General features: G+C 38.8%; 1 protein-coding gene across 1 annotated transcript in view; it reads right to left on the minus strand.

Annotated features, from left to right (window-relative positions):
• LOC140237831 (inositol 1,4,5-trisphosphate receptor-like) overlaps positions 1 to 20,944 on the minus strand; it is a 170,799-nt gene that overhangs the window by 89,771 nt on the left and 60,084 nt on the right. The window contains exons 7-8 of the mRNA XM_072317764.1: positions 15,532 to 15,615; positions 3,947 to 4,093 (exon numbers count right to left, since the gene is read on the minus strand). Of these exons, the coding sequence (XP_072173865.1) occupies positions 3,947 to 4,093; positions 15,532 to 15,615 (231 nt within the window). The remainder of the gene's footprint in view (positions 1 to 3,946; positions 4,094 to 15,531; positions 15,616 to 20,944) is intronic.

Here is a 20,944-nt window from a genome sequence, read left to right on the forward strand (position 1 = left end):
ACAAATTTTTGTAGTCTTTCTTTTTTTTTTTTTTTTTTTTATAGCAAGGAATGATCTATCACAATGCTAACATTGATGGCATTCCTGCAGGAAATTCATAGTTTCATTTTCAGCATCGAAATGGGTATAAATAATGTATACACGCGTATATATCCTAGAAGTTTTAAAAGGGAGTTGGAAATAAAATGAATTTCTTCTAATGACCAATTCACAATATGAAATGCATCACCAAGGCAAAACACTTGGTACCTCCTGATGATAATGCAAAGTACTGCACTATGTCTCATCCTTCTGATAAACCCTTTCATCACCACAACCTCACAAATTTTAAAGCAAGGGTGGATCTAGGAATTCCGTGAATGGGGAGGTGCCTTTACAAAATTAGAAGGGGGGAACGCCCCCATTTTATTTCTTTTTATTTCTTTTGTTTTAACAAAAAAATTAAGAGGGGGTGCATTTCGTTTTAGCAAAAAAATAAGAGGGGGTGCGCACCTGGTGCGCCCTCCTCTGGATCCGCCACTGCAAAGTACCATAAACATGGTATACAGCAATATATCTGCAATAGTATTACTCAGTAATAGCTGAGCAGCAAAGACAGGAGAATCTAGAGTATAGGTTTAAAGATACAGGTCAAAACTGTCAGTGCAATTTGCCAAAGACAAACGCACACAAAAACACACAAACCCACATCCAAATTGCTCAAGACAAGCTAGAATGATTCAACAGTGATTATGGAGCATAACACTTGGCAGTTTGGTGCCTTGGGCCGCGCAGCGTCAATTAACTTTTGACTCATCAACCGCATACACACACACACACACACACACAGCTCCTTGGAACAGAAGCCCACAACAGCACACACTCAGAACTAGGCCAAGGCCATGGGCAGAGGATGCAATGGAGATACCAAATTGAAAGTTGCCAATTTAACAGCATGGCTTTGAATGACCACAATAAATTAAATTCCTATATTGGCGACAACCATCTCCCCCAGACTGATGAATACAGACTTTGCTGACAAACACTGGACATAATCGCAATATATTGAGGTTACCACTCAAAATGATTTCATTATGAAGAAGTACATACAGATGTATAAATCACTTTTAGCAAACACCAGCATTGATTTTTGCTGGTAATGCTCATTGTTATTCATAATGCATTTCGATACCAGGTAATAGCTTTTACCGCAATTGTTTTTTCCCTACACTGTGCCATTAAACTACTTGTAGCTGTTTAAACACAGTAACGACTCAAAGAGACCCTACCACTCATGGACTGATATTCAAGGAAAAACAATTTTAGCAACTTCTCACGCATTACAATTTTATAATATCAATGGCTGTCTATATCCTACTGGTTTTGCCTGCCCTACCAGCATATTTCTGCGGTGAAATTTCCGTCTAGCTTGCCCTTTCACCTACATACCACACTCACAGTTGTTGCCATATGAATAAGCAATATCATGTCCATTCCAAACAAAAGATATTGCAGTTATTGAAGCCACTAGGGTCACACAACGATCACAATATTAATCAATATAAATTGTTTTTGATACACATTTAAAAAGACATCATTTGAATCTTCCATAAAAAGATGTTGTATCCTATTTACATGGCCTTCAGTAACCACCTTGAAAACATCAGCAATAAGGTGGTGTCAAATCAAGAGTATACAGTTACAGGCAGACCAAATCATACAGAAAGAGAGGGGTATAAATATATTATATATATTTATATATGTAATATATATATATATCTTTTTTTTAAATGCATATATATATATATATATATATAATTACATATAAATATATATATATATTTTTAAGTTCTCTTGTACTTTTCTCTACATCGTGAAGCTAGCAGCTTGAAAAATGAGCTCGCCAGATTTATTCTCTACCACTGCAAGAAAAAAAAAAAAAAAGAGTGCAGTATCAATAGTCCCATCCATGCTTCTTCAGGTAGGATTGGTTCTCAATACAATCACACATTTCCTGCAAAGCAGACACCCTCCTCACATTTTTTTTTTATTTATGTTTTATTGAAAAAAATTATACAGAATCACACTATTTACAACAATTAACTTGATTAGAATAACACAATCACTGAACAGTGTATAGGAATTGTAAAAAAGAACAAAAAAGGCAACTCTTGTTTACGGTTGTTTCGCTCTTTTCTTGTTTCTTTGAATTTTGAGTTTTGTCTGTCTGTTTCTGATGGTATACACTTGATAACCCACTGCTCCATTATGACATAGCTTATCCCACATGACATATTCTCACTAACATCCATCTTTTAGGTATGATTTTATGAGCAGCAGTAAACCAGTTTGAAATCTAAGCCTACTTGTGACATCCCTACAGAGATACTGCTGCTGGCTGTGTAACAGTTAATAATCACTAGGACCCCGTTTACAGTGCGAGGCGAGGCCGCGGCTCGGCCGCGGCCGAGTCCAGCCCCGCTTCAGTGTAAACGCGCAAAAGGCCAAATGCGAGGCCAAAATTGGCCTCGCATTTGGCCTCGCTCTGGAGGTGGTCTCGGCCGCGGCCGAGCCGCGGCCGAGCCCGGCCTTTTCTTGGTGTAAACGCAAACTGGGCCAAATGCGCGGCCAATTGCGCGGCCAGTTTTAGTCTGGCTTCCAAACCCTCTGCCTGTATCTTTCGCTGTTCAGGATATTAACCCCCTCAACGTCGAAAACTAGTATAGTTTAAGGTGGTTTTGTCCTGCAAAGGATTTTTTTCCTTCGGCAAAGGCCTTTGCCCGAACGGCGACTTCGTCGCCACGGAATTCAGTTGGCAAAGGGTCTGAAAACCAGACAATACCAAATTGCGTTAGTTTACAAGCAGGGCGCCACTACGACCAAATAATGAAAGATTTGAATCGAAAGCGCGGCCGAGCCCAGCAGTGTAAACGGACAAAATTGCGAGGCTCGGCCGCGCAAATTGAGGCCGGGCTCGGCCGCGGCCGAGCCGCGGCCGAGCCCGGCCCCGCACTGTAAACGGGGTCTTAGTACACAAAAGGTCTTCTCTTTAAAAAATATCACACAAAAAATCTATATCTGTCACCACCCCAGTGTAAATACTGAGATAATGTTCTGTCTCCCATGCATTTTTCATTTGAAACCTTTCAGGTTGTTGCATATGAGGGCTGCTCCCTCTTCCAGCAAAGATTTAATTCAATAAAGAGAGTGCTACCAAAAAGACAAACTCTTGTTCCTGCTGTAGCAGCTTGCTCATAAGCACTTCAGTGGCCCAACAGCGGTCACATAATCAATAAATCCACACAAAGAGAGATAGATATTATTAAACTGCAACTCCAATGTCATGTTAATGTGCAGCTAATACCTTTGTGCAAATTTGAATTCATGGTCTGAAGGAAAATCTCCCCCATCTCCTCCCCCCCCCCCTAATTCTTCCTGTCCTAACCCATTTCCACCCACCCCTCCCACATCCCTTTCTGCCCATTAAAGACAAAATGCCTGAAATAGCATTTTCATCCACGACGTTGCACTGTGGGTCATGAGGTCATCCGTCATCGTACAGTCTGTTGCACGTGTTGCTAGCTAAAATCACCCCTGGGCGGAGATGTGGCCAAGTTGACAAAATAATTTATTGTCAGTAATGCACGACATACAGAGCAAGCCATGCATTCAGGGCAGCTTTAACAGCTCTGGTTGACCCAAATTTTAAAGGGACAGACTCCCTGACACACAAATGTGAATTTAGCTAGAGCAGAAAGATACAGGGGGGGGGGGGGACACTCAGAGTGAGTTTATTTCCCCCCCCCCCCATTTGAACATAAACCAATACCTGCACATAATTCATGTGTATGCATACACTGTATAGCAGCTTACGATAACAGTGATCTGTCACCGATTCATACCTTGTACCAAAAAAATGAATCACATGGAAAAAATGGAAACATATCAAAGATGGCGAAAACTTTACCTCAACTTCCCACAGTGCCTTGGAGCTGGTAGCGGCAGCGGCCGAGGCCCTCCCAGTGGTTCGTAGAAAGACGTAACTCTTTTTGCGGTACTCGTCGCACGTCAAAAACTTCTCCTGTTCTGCGTGAAATAACCTTGTTACATCACCCTACAGAAGAAATAAAAATAGAAAAGCAAAAATGATACAAATGTGATATACTGTACATTTTTGTTACTAATAGCCATCAGGTATTTCATTTCCAAATTATTGCAAACACAGAGAATTTCACAGAAGACATAAAAAATTCACAATAGCTTTGTTTGCCATTCTTTTTTTAGCCCTGTAAAGTAGTTAAAAGGATATTTGCAAGTAGTTAACTGTATATAAGCCATTTATCACCATATAATGAGAAATTGTACCAAAAATTCTATGAGACAGGAATGACCTAAAGACATAGCTTTACAGAGCTCAGCTGTAATGCTTTGGAGCTTCTATTACTGCATGCAGCTACATTATCAACTGCAATCTGTTGCATCCTGCAGCAAATAACTGCAATTTTTCTATCTAAAAAAAAAAATAAACTTTTCAACAGTTCATTTTGATAGGATATGGCACTAAAGCCATGGTTCGATATGGAGGATTACTCAGGAAATCTGTACCTCGTACAACATCCTACCATCTAACTCCTATTGACGCACAGCTCTTATCATCAAATCCCCAATTCCAAGATCAATGCATACAAATGATTCAAAATGCCGTTTGTTCAGGAAAGACATCTAAATCTCAATACCAACGATTACACCGTTATGAAACATTTCTACACACATTGACGACAACACAAGATAAAGTCCAAGGTTCTTCTAAAACACCACTTTCCATTTTCAGAGAGGGACAAGTGTTAATAACTTGAAATTGATATTTTTGACACTTGTCTGGTTTTTGTGCTCAAAAGAAATGAAAACAGTCAGATGATAATTGTTGTTTTGACCTTTGTGGTTGTTACTTTGATATTAATGCAAATATAATATCAATACAAAATTAGGAGAAAAATTATAAATTTTTATTTCTTAAATGTTGCCTATTTCTAAATCAGTCATAGATTGAGGTGTTAAAAGGTAATTGTTTGTTGTTGTTGTTGTTGTTGTTGTTGTTGTTTTTTTTTGGAACTTTACAACAATTACACATATACATGACTGAAATGAAAGAGGATTTTGTAATCTACCGAATGAAAACACCTAATAGCCACATGGACAGCTGATATTGCTATGGCTGAGTGGCTGTGGCGAGGCTGTTAACCAGTGTGACACCAACTACTAAGAAAAGGTGTGGAACTGTAGCAGATTAAACACGATTCAAGAAAGAGGAAATGAGGCAGATTGAATGGAACACATTCATGATACCCCGTAATCTCAAACATGTCTACCGCACTTCCTACTCAAAGGCAAGATATTGGGACAGGGACTTTTGGTTCTTTCTTCCAGATATAGAATGCTGCCAAAGAAATTGATACCATCCACAAGAAATGAATTGACTCTACAGAATGTAAACACAAGGATGGTTCTGAATAATTTCAAGTTTTAGGCTGTTGTTCTTTTTTTTTTTTCCTAAAAGGAAGTGAAGCAATGTCATATAATACAATGACTGCACAAGTCACAAGGTGGTGTCTGATCTGGTTAGCTGTATAAAAAAAAAATATATATTTAAGGAACCATACTCTGATTAAAGGTCCTGTTTACCTTTGGAAGCAGTGATTTACAAAACGTTCAAGATATCACATTTGATGCATTTTATGTGTAGGTCAGTTGTATCACAAAACACCCAACCATACGAAAAATTTGCAATAAAGTCTAAAATATAAGGAGATATCGCTGTTTTTCTCACTTAACCATTACTGTTTAGTCTGGAAACATTTTTATTATAACTATTGTTCACATTTTGTATATCTAACAATACTTAACATCAATTAACACATATTCAGATTTTTACATTTGTTGTTTCTATCCCTAACTCACATTTTATAACTCTCTTGAAGCACTAATGCTGGGTTTTTGTTTCATCTGCAAATGGTGACATTAGTTATACTAAAACTGTAGGTGTGTGTAACTGCATATTATATGTGTGTATCATGTTAGACATTGCGAGAATACAAAGGGCAATTTTTTTTTCAGGATGCAATGTGCGCAGGGTAATCAAGGGTGCATGATTACATAATACGCTCACTGAGCATACAGAGTATACCTAGAATTGGCACACAACATAACAACTGACATTTCATTCACCCGGCGAGATGCAATTTTGCTTCTTTTGCCTATGAAAGCATTTACTGCATCATTATGTATTCTGTTCAAATACCGGTATTAAATGCAATTTTTGAGAACAAACTACCATTCCTGCCATTCAACAAGTATGGACTTTCACAATTTCTCTGAAATTCTAAGTGATTATTACAAAACTTACAATTTCTCACTCTTCTATAGTTCATTCTACTTGAGATGCTGATTTGCTTTATAGATATTGTGCAAGACTAAGAAATACATGAAAGGCACATTTGAGAAGTATTAGACTTCTTGCGGCTTGCTCAGTAGTCGCCCGACGCTAAGGTACTGACGGATTCTATAGTCCAGTGACACTGCTTAGGAAAAATTGCAACATCACAAAACTCATGAAATACGGGTGAAGTTGCTGGGCAACTGAAGTACAGGTATGTAAAATAACTGCTTCGAAAAAGACACTTTTAACATCGCCAGAAAAATTGCGAACATAACTGCAAATTGTCCAACTTTGTACGAAGTGACACTTTAAAAAAAAAATGAGAACTGTGTAATAACACCAAAAAAAACCCCCATGAGTTCTGTATTTTTCTCCAAAGTCACATGCAGAAAATGTACAATAGGCAGCCCCGGCTACTGCAATATATACCATAGCAACAGTCATATGCCTTTAACTACCCCGCAAATTGTGCATGCAAATTACGGTGGTAGAAACCTGCTGTGTCAGTAAACAGTTTTTCATGGCAATATGAATGGAAAGTGCACAAACATCACAAATTTTGAAAAAATGAGAATGCACCACATAATTGCACATTGAAATCGAGAGAAGTGAATATATTTTCCCATGCATCCCATCCTCCCATGATGGAAGAATGTGGGTAAGCCAGACTGCTGTTTTCAAAATGTACGATACAAGCTGTATCGTACCGAAGGTCATCAACATCTTTTGTACACCCATCTCCCTATTTCCAACCAGCTACGTATGCACATCTTTTCAATGTGGAAGATGTCATCAGAAAAGCCAAGATATCAAAACTTACGGTGAAACTACCTGGGTAGCAGATAGCAAGCATACACAACATATTCCTATAATTTCCCATCATATCCTTCAACTGTTTAAAGTCACTATTTGCCATTTGCTGGTGAAAGAAAAAAACAGCTTCCTGATAACGCTTCAAAATAGTTCTTAAAATGTAACTTATAGATGGAACTACCAATGTAAAAATGTTAAGTACCGGGTATTTCAATACTGTAAAACATGATATTTTCGCTGCATGAAATTTTTGTGAATTGGAGCCGACGGCCATTTTCGCAGCATGAAATTTTCATGAGTTGCCCTAACATTTAATATGTATAGTGTAGACAAGAACTTTCACATGTATTTTAATTTCACGAATCTTGCCTCATTTTACAGTAATCAGTGCTAAGTATTACTGCATACACAAAATGTGAACAATAGTTTTATCAAAATTGTTTCTTGAATAAACCGTCTTCAGTTAGAGTTAATTTAGAAAATTAGTGATGTCTCCTCCAATTTGTGGCTTGATTGCAAAATTGTTATATGGTAGGATGTTTTGTGATACAACTGAACTATATGCATCAAATGTGATAACTCACACATTTTTTTAATCACTGCTCCCAATCATAGACCCCGTTTACAGTGCGAGGCTCGGCTGCGGCTCGGCCGCGGCCGAGCCCTCCTTCATTTCAGTGTAAACACGCAAAAGGCCAAATGCGAGGCCAAAATTGGCCGCGCATTTGGCCACGCTATGGAGGTGGTCTCGGCCGTGGCCGAGCTGCGGCCGAGCCCGGCCTCTTCTTGGTGTAACGCAAACTGGGCCAAATGCGCGGCCAATTTTAGTCTGGCTTCCAGACCCTCTGCCCGTACTATTTCACTATTCACAATATTAAAACCCTCAACGTTGAAAACTAGTATAGTTTAAGGTGGTTTTGTCCTGCAAAGGATTTTTCCTTCAGCAAAGGCCTTTGCCCGAACGGCGACTTCGTCACCACGGAATCCAGTTGGCAATGGGTCTGAAAACCAGGCTATACCAAATTGTGTTTGTTTACAAGCAGAGCGCCACTGCGACAAAATATTGAAAGGTTTGAATTAAAAGCGCGGCCGAGCCCAGCAGTGTAAACGGACAAAATTGCGGGGCTTGGCCCCGCAATTGAGGCTGGGCTCGGCTGCGGCTCGGCCGCGGCTCGGCCCAGCCCCGCACTGTAAACAGGGTCATAAACAGTGGCTTAAAGCTATATCATTGCACATCTGTCCAGCAAATTCCAGCCATTTCAACATGAAAAGCTTACTTTCTCAGATATTACAAGTTATGTTACATAGATACTGCAAAGTAAATGCTGTAAGATTGTACAGCCTAAAGGGTGTCACAGCAAAGTCAGGCTGTTAACATGGAAGTGTTGATAGAAACCACGCTCCCCAATCCCCACCTACATACACACACACACGATGCTTCATGTAAGTTAGTTCTAATTCCTTTACAGATAGACGACTGCCCCAGGGTTGCGTAGAACAGTCCTAACCTAAACAGGATACCTGTCTCTCATCATAGCTACTTCACTTCAGACGAATACACACAGATCTTTCCTGCTCAGCTCTGTCCTTCCAGACCTGTCAGCCATTACTATTAATACACACACAATTTTATACTGGCAAAATCTAACCCTGATGGTGTTTTTACATCAACCCTTCACATTCAAAAGTTTCAACATTTTACATCATTACATCACAATGACAGGTCTTACACCTTTTGCTATAAAAACAACAGCAAAAACTGAATTTTGGCTGAAATACAGAAAAGTTAATTCACATGGCAAAAGAAACTTAAAGGCTGCATTTATCATCTATCCCATGTTTGAAACATGTTCCAATACCCATAAAACGCATTTGCAAAGGCCTTTCAGATCAAGTTTGTCGACTTGTTGCATTGTTATCATCTCTATTGTGAGTCAAGAGGAAGGCCTTGTCACTGCGCAGCTCCATTGCACAGTTCAACCCGAGGAGCGGAGATGTGTGACTTTGTAGTTGGCAGTGGTTGGGGTGGGCAGGTCTGAGCTATTAATGCATTTCAAAACATCTTTGCATTCATCATCTCCACAGAAATGCTTTTCTGGCTCAAACGTTTTTGTGATCGCAATTTTTCGGCGCTACACAAAGGTGTTTCTAACCTTATAATCAAAACAGCTTTGCATTGATCAACTGCCTACATTTCTCTGAAAGTTGTTGAGAAAGCTTAATTTCCATATACCATAAGCAAGATGATAAACAAGCCCAATGATGCACCTGAAATATTCTGGCACTGACGGAGGAGGCACTGATCATTCAAGATTCAAACCAGAAAACACACAAAGGAGCATCGAATTGATCAAAATTATACATACATTATATGAAGTAAAAGATCTCAAAATTACCAATGAAACTAAAGAGACAAAAATAAACACAATAGTGGCTGGAACTCAGACTAGTTGAAGACACTTGGTGATGCAACTCCAAAGGGTCTGGAATCAGTAGATGGCTCATGTTGTAGGAAATAGGAATTATTTCTGGCCATCCCCCTTAGGCCATGTGTCATCCGGTCTACCTTGAACTTCAAGAGTCCCACTGACACACACATACACAATTGTATGGATACAATTCAAACCTTTTGAACAGCTTTACAGCAAAAGTGTATCAAAACAAGAGAAGGGAAACAAACAAATATGCGACAAGCTTGGCCTGGAGAGTGGGAGGTGTGCCTTGAGTTCGAACACAAGGTGCTACATAAGCACTTGCCCGATTGCCAGGGGGCAAGTCTGGCAAGTGTTTTGGAACAATGAGAAAAAGATGCATGCCCAAATTGGGCAAGCAACAAGTTTTGAAGCCACCTTTTTTTCTTTTTTCTTACATTTTTCCATTACACCCATGAAGTCAACTAATAGGAAGCCCAAAGATAATGAAATGCAATGCACTTTAATTTCATCTCAGCAATTTTCCAACACTTACACGAAGATGCCCGAATGCAATGCAACACCCGATCAAACCAAGTTCGTTACTCCAATGTGTTTAAACGTGTGAATCAATGAGTGCTGTCTATTCAAATGACTGTGTTTGATCAAGCCTTTGACTTACAAGTGATTTTCTATATGATTTTCTTACATTTTTGGACTTCATTTTTGGGCAACTAAAATTCATGTTTGGGCAAGTGTTCTGCAATGATTTGAAATCTGCTTGCCTGACCGGGCATGTGGTTAAAAAAAAGAAAAAAAAAAGTTATGTTAGCACCCTGAAATGTTTCAAATCTTACAGAGGAAGGAGTAGGCACACTCCTATTTTCTGTTACTCTCATTTATCTGCACTGATCCACCCCCTTGCTAGCATTTAGCCCTCTTTACTTTTAAGCATGAGGGAGGCATACTGATCAAAGAAATTGAAATGAAAGATTTGTAACAAATAACCTCTTGTTGTGTTTTCTACACATACTGAACAATACATACTATGAGTAATACCACACCAATCTATTCTTTCATATCAATGATATACAGCCACCTCAAAAAAAAAAAAAGGGGGGGGGGAAACAAAAATCACACCTTCTAGCAAACTATCCTGCATTAATCAAAAAATGTCCTTGGATACCTGGTTATGAAATGAAATTCATCCGAAGTCACCTGCTCCTATCACATGATTTACATCTCAGCTATGCAGAAGAACTTCATAGACATTTGACAGGAATTCCACTGATGTCAACATTTGTCTCCAGCCTAGTAAAATTGTCTCTGCAATGTTTTGACATTTAACATATGAAAAAAAGGTGTAAGACCCCGTTTACAGTGCGGGGCCGGGCTCGGCCGCGGCTGAGCCGCGGCCGAACCCGGCCTCAATTGCGCGGCCGAGCCTCGCAATTTTGTCCGTTTACACTGCTAGGCTCGGCCGCGCTTTTAATTCAAACCTTTCAATATTTTGTCGTAGTGGCGCTCTGCTTGTAAACAAACGCAATTTGGTATAGCCTGGTTTTCAGACCCTTTGCCAACTGGATTCCGAGGCGACGAAGTCGCCGTTCGGGCAAAGGCCTTTGCCGAAGGAAAAATCCTTTGCAGGACAAAACCACCTTAAACTATACTAGTTTTCCACGTTGAGGGGGTTAATATCGTGAATAGCGAAATAGTACGGGCAGAGGGTCTGGAAGCCAGACTAAAATTGGCCGCGCATTTGGCCCAGTTTGCGTCTACACCAAGAAGAGGCCGGGCTCGGCCGCGGCTCGGCCGCGGCTCGGCCGCGGCTCAGCCGCGGCCGAGACCACCTCCAGAGCGAGGCCAAATGCGAGGCCAATTTTGGCCTCGCATTTGGCCTTTTGCGCGTTTACACTGAAGCGGGGCTGGGCTCGGCCACGGCTCGGCCACGGCCGAGCCTAGCACTGTAAACGGGGTCTAAGTGTCATACTACCTGACAACTTGAATGATGGCATGGTCATTAAAGTGTGATTAAAATGATGCAAATTGCAAGGGAAGCAAACTCTTTTAGTTAATGGCTGTACACTGACATACATTGTGAATGCCTATATGACATCACAGAATTGTGATAATGGAAAAAAAAAAAGATGAATGTGACAAAATTCAATAATTCAATAGAAAATAACCAGGCCTTTGACAAAAAGAAAGAGTGTATGCATGATTGTGTGTTTGGAAGAGGGAAAATATTATGCTATATAAATCTATAATTTGTTCGGCTTTATCCAAAATAGTCAAAGTTTGCAACTTAGTAACATAAGCCATGCAGAGCATCTAGTTTCTGGTCTAGTCTGAAACACAGATTTAAATGGCATAGATACAAAATGTCATACTCTCTAGTTTTGTATTCAATGCAAGCAACTTGAAGCTTTCATGAAAATTTGATTTTAGATAATGGATTTACTATAACACCTGCAGAATTTGGCTACCACCCAATAGATATCTTGGTGTGGGTTTTCACTCAGTAGCAAACACATTATTTTGTTTTGTTTTGTTTTTACTCACAAAATTGGGTAAAAAAACACATAAATTTGCAGATCTGCTAAACTTACAGAACAGCTAATGTCTCAATTTCTTCTTGAAGACCAATGGCAAGTTAAATGAAAGTTTGGTAAATCAGATAGGATAATGTTTCCCTGATATAAACAAACAATTTTCTGTTTCTACTTCTATCATTGACTTGAAAGGCACAGGGCATGATTTTGCAGCAAAGTGTTGCAATACAAATCTCTCCATCAAATACCAATCAGAAGCAGTTTGTGATTGGCCAATACAATCAGGAAGCTCTCTCTGATCCGAAAGTCTACCAGAGTCACATGATTCCTCCCAGCAGGCAATCTAACAATGGGGGCAGTGCACTCATTTCCAGATTCTCTGTTCTCAATATTTAAAAGGAATGAGGCAAGCCGCAAGCTTGGCATGATCAGTAACCACAAACTGGGGAAAATCTTGTGGAGTATCTAGTGCACTCCACAAAACAAGCCAGTACTCATGAGCAATAAAAGTGACAAGAAAAAAAAAAATGTCCCAAATGATAAAAATCATCTATAGATGCCCTAAGGGAATGACACTTATCTGGAAAGATCTGTCTAGTAACAGCTGAAATACATAGAAATTCATGCTTTATCACATAAATTGGTGAAAGGGCATCAAATCCCAACTGGCCTGCAAGCCATCAGATCATTGCAAATGTTCTTGGAATTGTAAAAAAGCAGCAAGATGTGAAAGATGACACCATTACATAAACACAGAGATAACCCCCCCCCCCCCCCCGAAACAACGGCACACAATGAATATATCAGGCAGGCAGAAATTATGAAATGTAATTCTGAACTGGAAAGAGAGAAAAAAAAGGAAAATAATAGCCATATTGATACCAACTTTCTGTACAGTGATTAACCCTCCCAGCATCACTCCTCTAAGAATAACATTAATAGCAATATGCAGTATAGTTGTCAATGGAAGTGAAGGAGGTAACTTAACTCAGGCCCAGGGACGCATGTGAATTGATCATTGTACTGTCGTCCACCAAATAATATGCGTTCCTGTTAACATACACAATGTGAATCATTTACTGAGTACTCTTGACAGGAAAGGGGCAGATCCAAGAGATACATGGGAATTGTCAGTTACACTGCAGTCATCGACATGACTGGATATGTTTTATTTGTGAACATGGGTGTGTGTGTATGTGTATTTATATGCATGCATATCTATGTGAATCTGTTATAGTGCAGATGTGGATTTCTTGGGTCTACAACAAATGAATAGATACTGTACAAGAAAGGGGGGGGGGGGAAGAGATTGCCCGTTTTCCAATGTGTACAGCAATTTTTCCCCTGTAGACAATGCATAGCGCAGAGTAATATAATCACTACTCCTCTTAATTCAATCTCTGGATCCAGATTTATTTACGGTAATTTGATTAAGTTCCTCATAGTTTTTCTTTCACTTATACAAGCTCTCTTAATGCTGTGAGAGCTGCTCTAATACTAATATTCACGGATCCAGGAGAGACTCAGCAGCAGTAGGAAGAGAAAGGAAATGTTCAATATTATAATGAAAAAGCATCACAAACATCACAATTCAGGAGGCTACAGAACAACACAAAACAAATACAATTATCAGATGAAATATGAGGAAGATATTTTGAAATTTCATTTTTTTTTTCAGAAAACATTTCTTAATCAGTCCTTCAATGAATATTCAAATGAGTGAGTTGATGGTGTCATACTCTCACAATTTTTCATGAATGTGTTTTTTTTTTTTAATTTCGAAAAATTGTTATTTTTAACTAATAAATACAAGTAAATGCATGTTCCCATACCAAAAAAAAATATCAGAGTTAACATTTGTTCTTTTTTTTAGGTGCTTTTATGACAAGTTTTATATCTATATGGCTGAAATATGAGAATTTTTTTTCATTTTTGTATTCAAAATGAATAAAAAATTGTGAGAGCATGACATCATCGACTTGCTGATTTGAATATTCATAAGTACTGGTCAAGAAATGTTTTCTGGAAAAAACTTGAAATTTCAAAATGTAATATCTTCCTTATTTCTTTTTTGATTTTTGCCATTTTTTTTAATCATTCTGTAGGAAATATTTTTCTCTTTCCTTGAAGTTAACTTATTTTTGGGGTGGATTTTCTCTTTAAAGAAGCCCAGCCCCAACCAATACACTTTGGGCGGGTAGAGAAGGCAAGGGATGGTTTTCAACCTATTCTTTAAAGTGCACTGAATTTCCTAGATTGTCAGATTAATGTTATAAACACCAAATACGAGTGGTGCCCTGCAGACCAAAGAATTGTTCTTGTTCTCCTCACAAAATATGTTAAGAAGAGAGTCTGAAGCCCTAAATCTCTGCTTTTAAGTGATAAACATTTCATGAATACTTTATCAATGTTAAAGTACTTTTGTTTCATGCCAACTTTCATTTTCTGATGCATTTCAATAGCAAATTTCCAGCTTTATTAGAATACAGGTTTTAAATGCCTGCATCATCTGTGACTATCTACTGGTCATTATGAGATAACAAAACACTTAGCTGCAGAGATACTGTAAGAACATGGATAAAATACATGAAAGCTTAGTACCATATTTTGAAAGGAGAAAAAAAAAAAGGATTTAGTAGGTGACACATCTAAGCCCTGAACAGGTATGCTGACAATTCAGATTCTTTTTAATGCACTATCAAAGACAGAAAGGGAAGCTCAGATTGGCAATCACATGTCTGTTATAGTATAACTGGGCACAATGCAAATGATGACAGCGCTAACTGGAATATGTATAATATTGTGCTTGTGATTGTGCCAACATCACCCATGGCCAGCATGCAGCTATGCCAAATAAGGAAGTATTTGGCGAGAAATTGGTTATTATTCATGGCAGATGAGTTAAGATCTGGGTAATTTCTGCCAACTCTTCAAACAAAACAATAATAATGAATAAAATAATAAACACAAAGTGTAAAAAAAAAAAAAACATTACAAATTGGATGTCATAAATTTGTAACATGATATAACATGGTTGTTTTGAGTGATCATTATCCAGATATTGGTCACGTAGAGAAAGTAAATTCTCTTTAATCCTGAATCTTTTGATTCGAGCTGGTTGGAATGGTATACTACGCACTACAATAGGTGTAGTTTGCTCAGGAATAAAACAGCGTTCCCAAAGAGAGCTTGAATCTCAAACCTTCTAGTATGTAGTCAAACTATTTGACCACTGGGCCACATGCTCACACAAAAGCAACTTAAAAATCACATAAATAGAAGCAAACTATGATTTCAAAGCAAAATCAAGAACAATACTTGTATTTGAGGAAGAACTCACCCCTTTTAGGACTTCTTCAATGTTCTCTTTGTGTTCCATGAAAAGGGAAACTTTCCAACATGTGTTGCAGTTGACTGCGTTGACCTGGGACAGAATGAAAACATTTAAAAATGCCATGAAAACAATATCACACTGAAACAGGATACTCCGCTTTAATAGATGGTGCCATAAAACTGTAAATCAAAACCACTAAATAGTTTCAGGAAATTACAGTGAAATGGAATGATTGGAACCTTATACATTGAACATTAAATATTCTAGCCACTTCTCTCTAGACCTACATACCCATTACTATGTTGGCAATATTGACAAATGTCTATATAAGTCATGTTAAATCAGTCAATTATCATTCATGTTGTACTGTTTGTTTGTCGGTTGGTTGGTTGTTTTTGTTGCTGCTCTTTTTTTTTTTTTTGGGGGGGGGGGGGGGGGGGGGCTCACAAGAACACAGCTAGAAGCAATCACAGACCATGCCGAGTCCTGTCGCATAAGACAATCGCAACTTTGCAACTAAAATGGTAACTCTGCAATCGATGGTAACCATCAGTGATTTCTTGGTTTGTTTGTTTGCTTTTCTAATTGGCTAAGGGATAGTGTTGCTATGGTAGTTACCATTGATTTCAAGATTACCATTACTGCAGAGTTACCATAGTTTCACGCAAATGGGACCCAGGAACCAGCAGTAAGATTCTTTACAACACTTGTATTTGAGACTGTACCAATACAGCGATTTGTGAGCGGAATGTAATACTATTTTCTTCATAATTGATATTAACAAAAGTGTCCACTGCAACATCAATACAAATACCAACTTAATATCAATATCAGTTCAAGTGTCAACATTAATTGTGATATCAACACAAATATTATGAACAGTTTGAATCTTTAGATATAAACACTGACATCTTCATGAATTTGTGACTTTTCTGCTATTTCTTCCTATATTTTCACAGATCGCTGGCAGGTTGCTTTCTCATTATTCTTGATGTTCAAATTACAGTCTTGCTTTCTGGGTCAACTCACTGCCGAAAAGAACTGTTGCCCCTTCATCTACTGGGTAATTAACGACGGCCCCTGCCAACAGTGGACAAGCGCTGGGAAATTAGGGAAAGTAGTAAGGGCTGGACATGATCACAACCCTGCCCTTTTACCTCGGACAGGAACAGTCAATTGCTAGAGGCAGAGAAGACAATGACTGAGTGCCGAAAGCAATGCCGGAGCCACAGCCGTCAAGTCTGGGCATCCATCAAAGGCAAGGAAACACAAGGGGCAGTATGAAATATGGTTTGGGTCCATGCGATTGGTCCATGTTTCTGTCACATGGTAGTGCAACATAGCATCAGGTAACATAGTGCTATGTTTCTTTACAGATATGTAATATGCATGTTCCCCACCAGGTAGGTCTATTGAAAAGGCACCACTTATAATACAAACATATCGTTATCACAATTGGTCTTTGAAGTTTTGATATTCATTGATTGTAGTGTAAAAGAATGAAATATACCTGGAAAATAATGCAATGTGCATATAAAGGATTAGAAAGGTTGTTTAGGGGTCAGTACGACTTCAAAGAAATGTGGCATTGTCACATCAATCCAAAACTGGAATCCTGAGACAATGTGTGCACTGGGCTGGTTGAAGTGATGGTAATGGGCATGGCTAGGTACATGTAAGATGAGGAGGAGGAGGAGGAGGAGGAGGAGGAGGAGGAGGAAAGGAGAAGGAAGAAAGAGGCAGAGGGGTCCTTTGGAAATGATTGTGTGTGTATGGCCTGTCTGTGTCTGTGCATGTATCTGTATTGGTGTGAATGAGTGTGTATGGGGTGTATGGGCATAGGGCATGGGACATGGGTATATAGGGCTATATTAATGGGGTGTGTTAGGGTACAGGGTATGGGGGTTTATGGAGGTATGGAATATTGGGTAGATGGGTTATATGGGGGTTTGGGTAATGGAGTGTATGGGGGCTTAGGGTATGAGGTACAAATTCGTGTATCTATGGGAGCATGGAGCATAAGGTGTATGGGGGTATGGCATATAGGGCCATCAGGGTATAGAGTATGAGGTGTATAATAAAGAAGACATGTTAAGGATGGGTCAAGGGACATACACATTATCAAACTACATTGCATATAACAACAAATCATCACCCAAAAAGAAACAAAACTATAAACATAAACAAATGGCAACTGCATGTTACTGCCATGCTACAATGGTTCATACAATTTGTATATGCCTGCTTTCCACTCTTTACAGCACTCTCTCACTGCACAAACTCTGTGGTAACAGTGTCTTGGTCCTCTAGTTGTCACGATCATGTTACACCACTTCCAGTTTCATTTCTTTACGGCTACTTCACATCACAAGTATTCAGCCATTCTAAGATGGCCTGGATGCCTAGCTTCAAATTTGTTTCATTACATCTGTAATGTGATGTAAATTCTATGAGACATGACTGTATTGGCATTGTGGGATCTGTTCAAGTGTTTTAAAATGGATGCTGATGTCTGACATCAAATTTTGGACAAGTATGCTCGCACGGTTTCTGTCCACAAGAGAAGAAAATGTCATAACTGTCCTATAGTCCCAGACATACTTGCTTCTGTCAGTAATTCTTTGCATGCTCTTCATGGCATGATTGACTGTTCAGAAAAAAACCCTCAAGACTGTGGATATTTATTATAAATCGGTCTTCAAAACTCCATTCAAAATTAGAGTTCTGACAACTCATAAACAACCCCACATACTATGGATTTGTTGCATTTACACACATACACATTACACACATACACGCTCACACACACATACACACACTGCACATTTAGTGTCTCTTCTATTACTGTATATGCCATATATTTAGTGAGTCTAATTTTTCATGAATCGGGACTTCCTGTCAATTTTGCAAGTGGTTCAATTCACAATCATGAATACACTAAAGAACAGACACATGTGCACATCGCATTCATATCTAGATCAGAGCTAGTAATTTTGTGCATTGTTAAATGTCTGAACCTGAAATTTGCGAAGATAAAAACCTCGCGAAATATACAGCGTATTAAATACATACATGTAGGTACACCATACCTTACAATGCACTTGAGCTATCAAATGTCTTTTCTACCAAACAATCAAAGATATATTTGGGTTGAGCACATTTTTTTTTCACATCACATTTTATATATTTTTTAAATGTATTTGTACACTGTACTGAATGTAGAATGTGAGCAACAACAGATAAATGTCAAATGTTGCACAACAATAACATCACTGGGGAAAAAAAATCTTGATATAAATGTTTACACTCCTAACCTTTAACCCTTTATGTGCTATTAAGTACTTTGGATGCTGTGTACTATGGGCTTTTCTGTGCCAATCAACATTCAAAGGCTCGCAAAGGGTTATTTTAAGGATGTAAATAGCCAAGAAGAGGGAGATGCTACAGAATATGCTGAATACATCAGCGCAACAACACTTACACTCGGAGGCGGACTGACGTCAGACGCAAGCACTAATCTCTTAACGTTTCTCCTCGACGCTTTCAGCCCGCGATAACCTCCTTTCAACAGCCCTCCTTGATTTCATTTTTTTCCAACCACTTTTGTGTCTGCAGTTGCTTCTTTCTAATAATTTCTATCTCTCCTCCCTTAACTCTCTCTTTCCTCATGCTTCCCTTTCCTCCGAAAGCCAACAGTTCTATAAACATCTCCAAGTTAAGTGACCAGAGATTTCATGAAAGGATATTCCCTGCTCTTTGAGAAACAGGAAAAAAAAAAATGGCGACGGTCTAAAGATGTGTTTCTCATAAGAAAATGCATAGCTGTTCTGAAGATAGCATTCCTACAAATAACCGAGACATAAAGGGACCCCAGGATCCGAGATACACTGTACGTCAGTGAACAAACAGTGGCACGCAAACACGAATCTACATTTAGTTCTCGCAATATTGCTTTGAGTGCTATTTTAGATCGAATTTCCATGTCACATCGTTCAGTGGTACCCAAGGGAACAACATCATACCAGCATCACACTAAAATGATGAACATGTTTTGACAAGACTGAGCTGTTTGAATATATGTATAATGTACAACTTGTATATTATAACCCTTTCTCTGCCAGAGACTTTGGACGGTGTGTACAATGCTATGGGGTTGTCTGTGGGAATCAGCACTCAAAGCACAAAAAGTGTTAAGGCACTGGTTCATATACTTAATATACTGATGTATGGCACTGTTCCATACACTTAAAAAGATCGCATAAGAGATAACACTTTCCCCTCTATTTCTTTACAAAATGGTGGTATATAATGATTTCTTTTCTTTCTCTCCTGCTTAATTGCTACGTACAGAAGACATAAACATTTTTAGATTTAAAGCTTGATCTCGACTTGTGAATATTTTCATATGTTTCTGTCTTACTTATTCATTATAAAATTTATCGAAATGAACACAAATATGCAGTTTAATGTGCTATACTCTTTATCCTAGACTAGATAAAAAGGGACTATCTAAAGTTACATAATTTATGTTTGAAGGAAGAAATATGCATGTAGTCTGTTCTAAAGATAGAAAAGGACAGAGAACAACAGGGGAGGGAACTAAAACTCTACACTAAACTAACAAAAACGGATGAGGTACTTGTAAAGTTATCTCTGAATATGTGGTACACATATCAGAATCATATCACCCGCGTTTACATCATTTCTATAATCCCTTTCACAGGACTGCAGATTTCACTCACTCAGCATTTATATGGCACTGAACTTCCTCACAGATTCATGGCTTAAGGACAAAACAAGATTTTTTTTTTTCTAAGTGGACAGCAAGACGTGAAATAATTAGGTCATCTCACATTACATTCATGTGGGAAATATTGTAAACGCAATCTTTTGACTGAGTCGGCAGCTTTCAAAAGAGAGTAGCGCCCTTGGCACAGGGCATCTCCTGGGTGCAAAAAGTTACGATAACTCTCCCCACCATGCACTCAGGGACACAAATACCACTCCAAATGCAAAACTCTGAATTCTATCCGGTCTTCGGGAAGAGAATGATATAGCATTATCCCCGCATCTCCACATCCGCAATGCCACCCACTAGGCAAAGAACAATCCTTTGTCTGTCTCCCCTTGCTCCGCTACGTTTCTTACCTGGCGGAGAGTGTCAGCGATTTATCTGACTGATACATTTCAAATTACATCTGCTGGGAGATAGCCACATGCCCATGGGTTACCATTATACTCAAATCATTTCATCAGTCCCTCAAGCTCTACAGTGTAGTTACATTTTGTGATGTAGGCTTCCTTTAAAGCAAGCAATAGATAAAATCCTAATAAACAATACACATAATTACTTATCTCTTCCCCATTTGGTGAACATCACTCTCAGCGAATACATTAAAAAACTGTCATAATCCTATCT

The sequence above is a fragment of the Diadema setosum genome, chromosome 2 (assembly GCF_964275005.1).
Source record: "Diadema setosum chromosome 2, eeDiaSeto1, whole genome shotgun sequence".
NCBI classification, from domain to species: domain Eukaryota; kingdom Metazoa; phylum Echinodermata; class Echinoidea; order Diadematoida; family Diadematidae; genus Diadema; species Diadema setosum.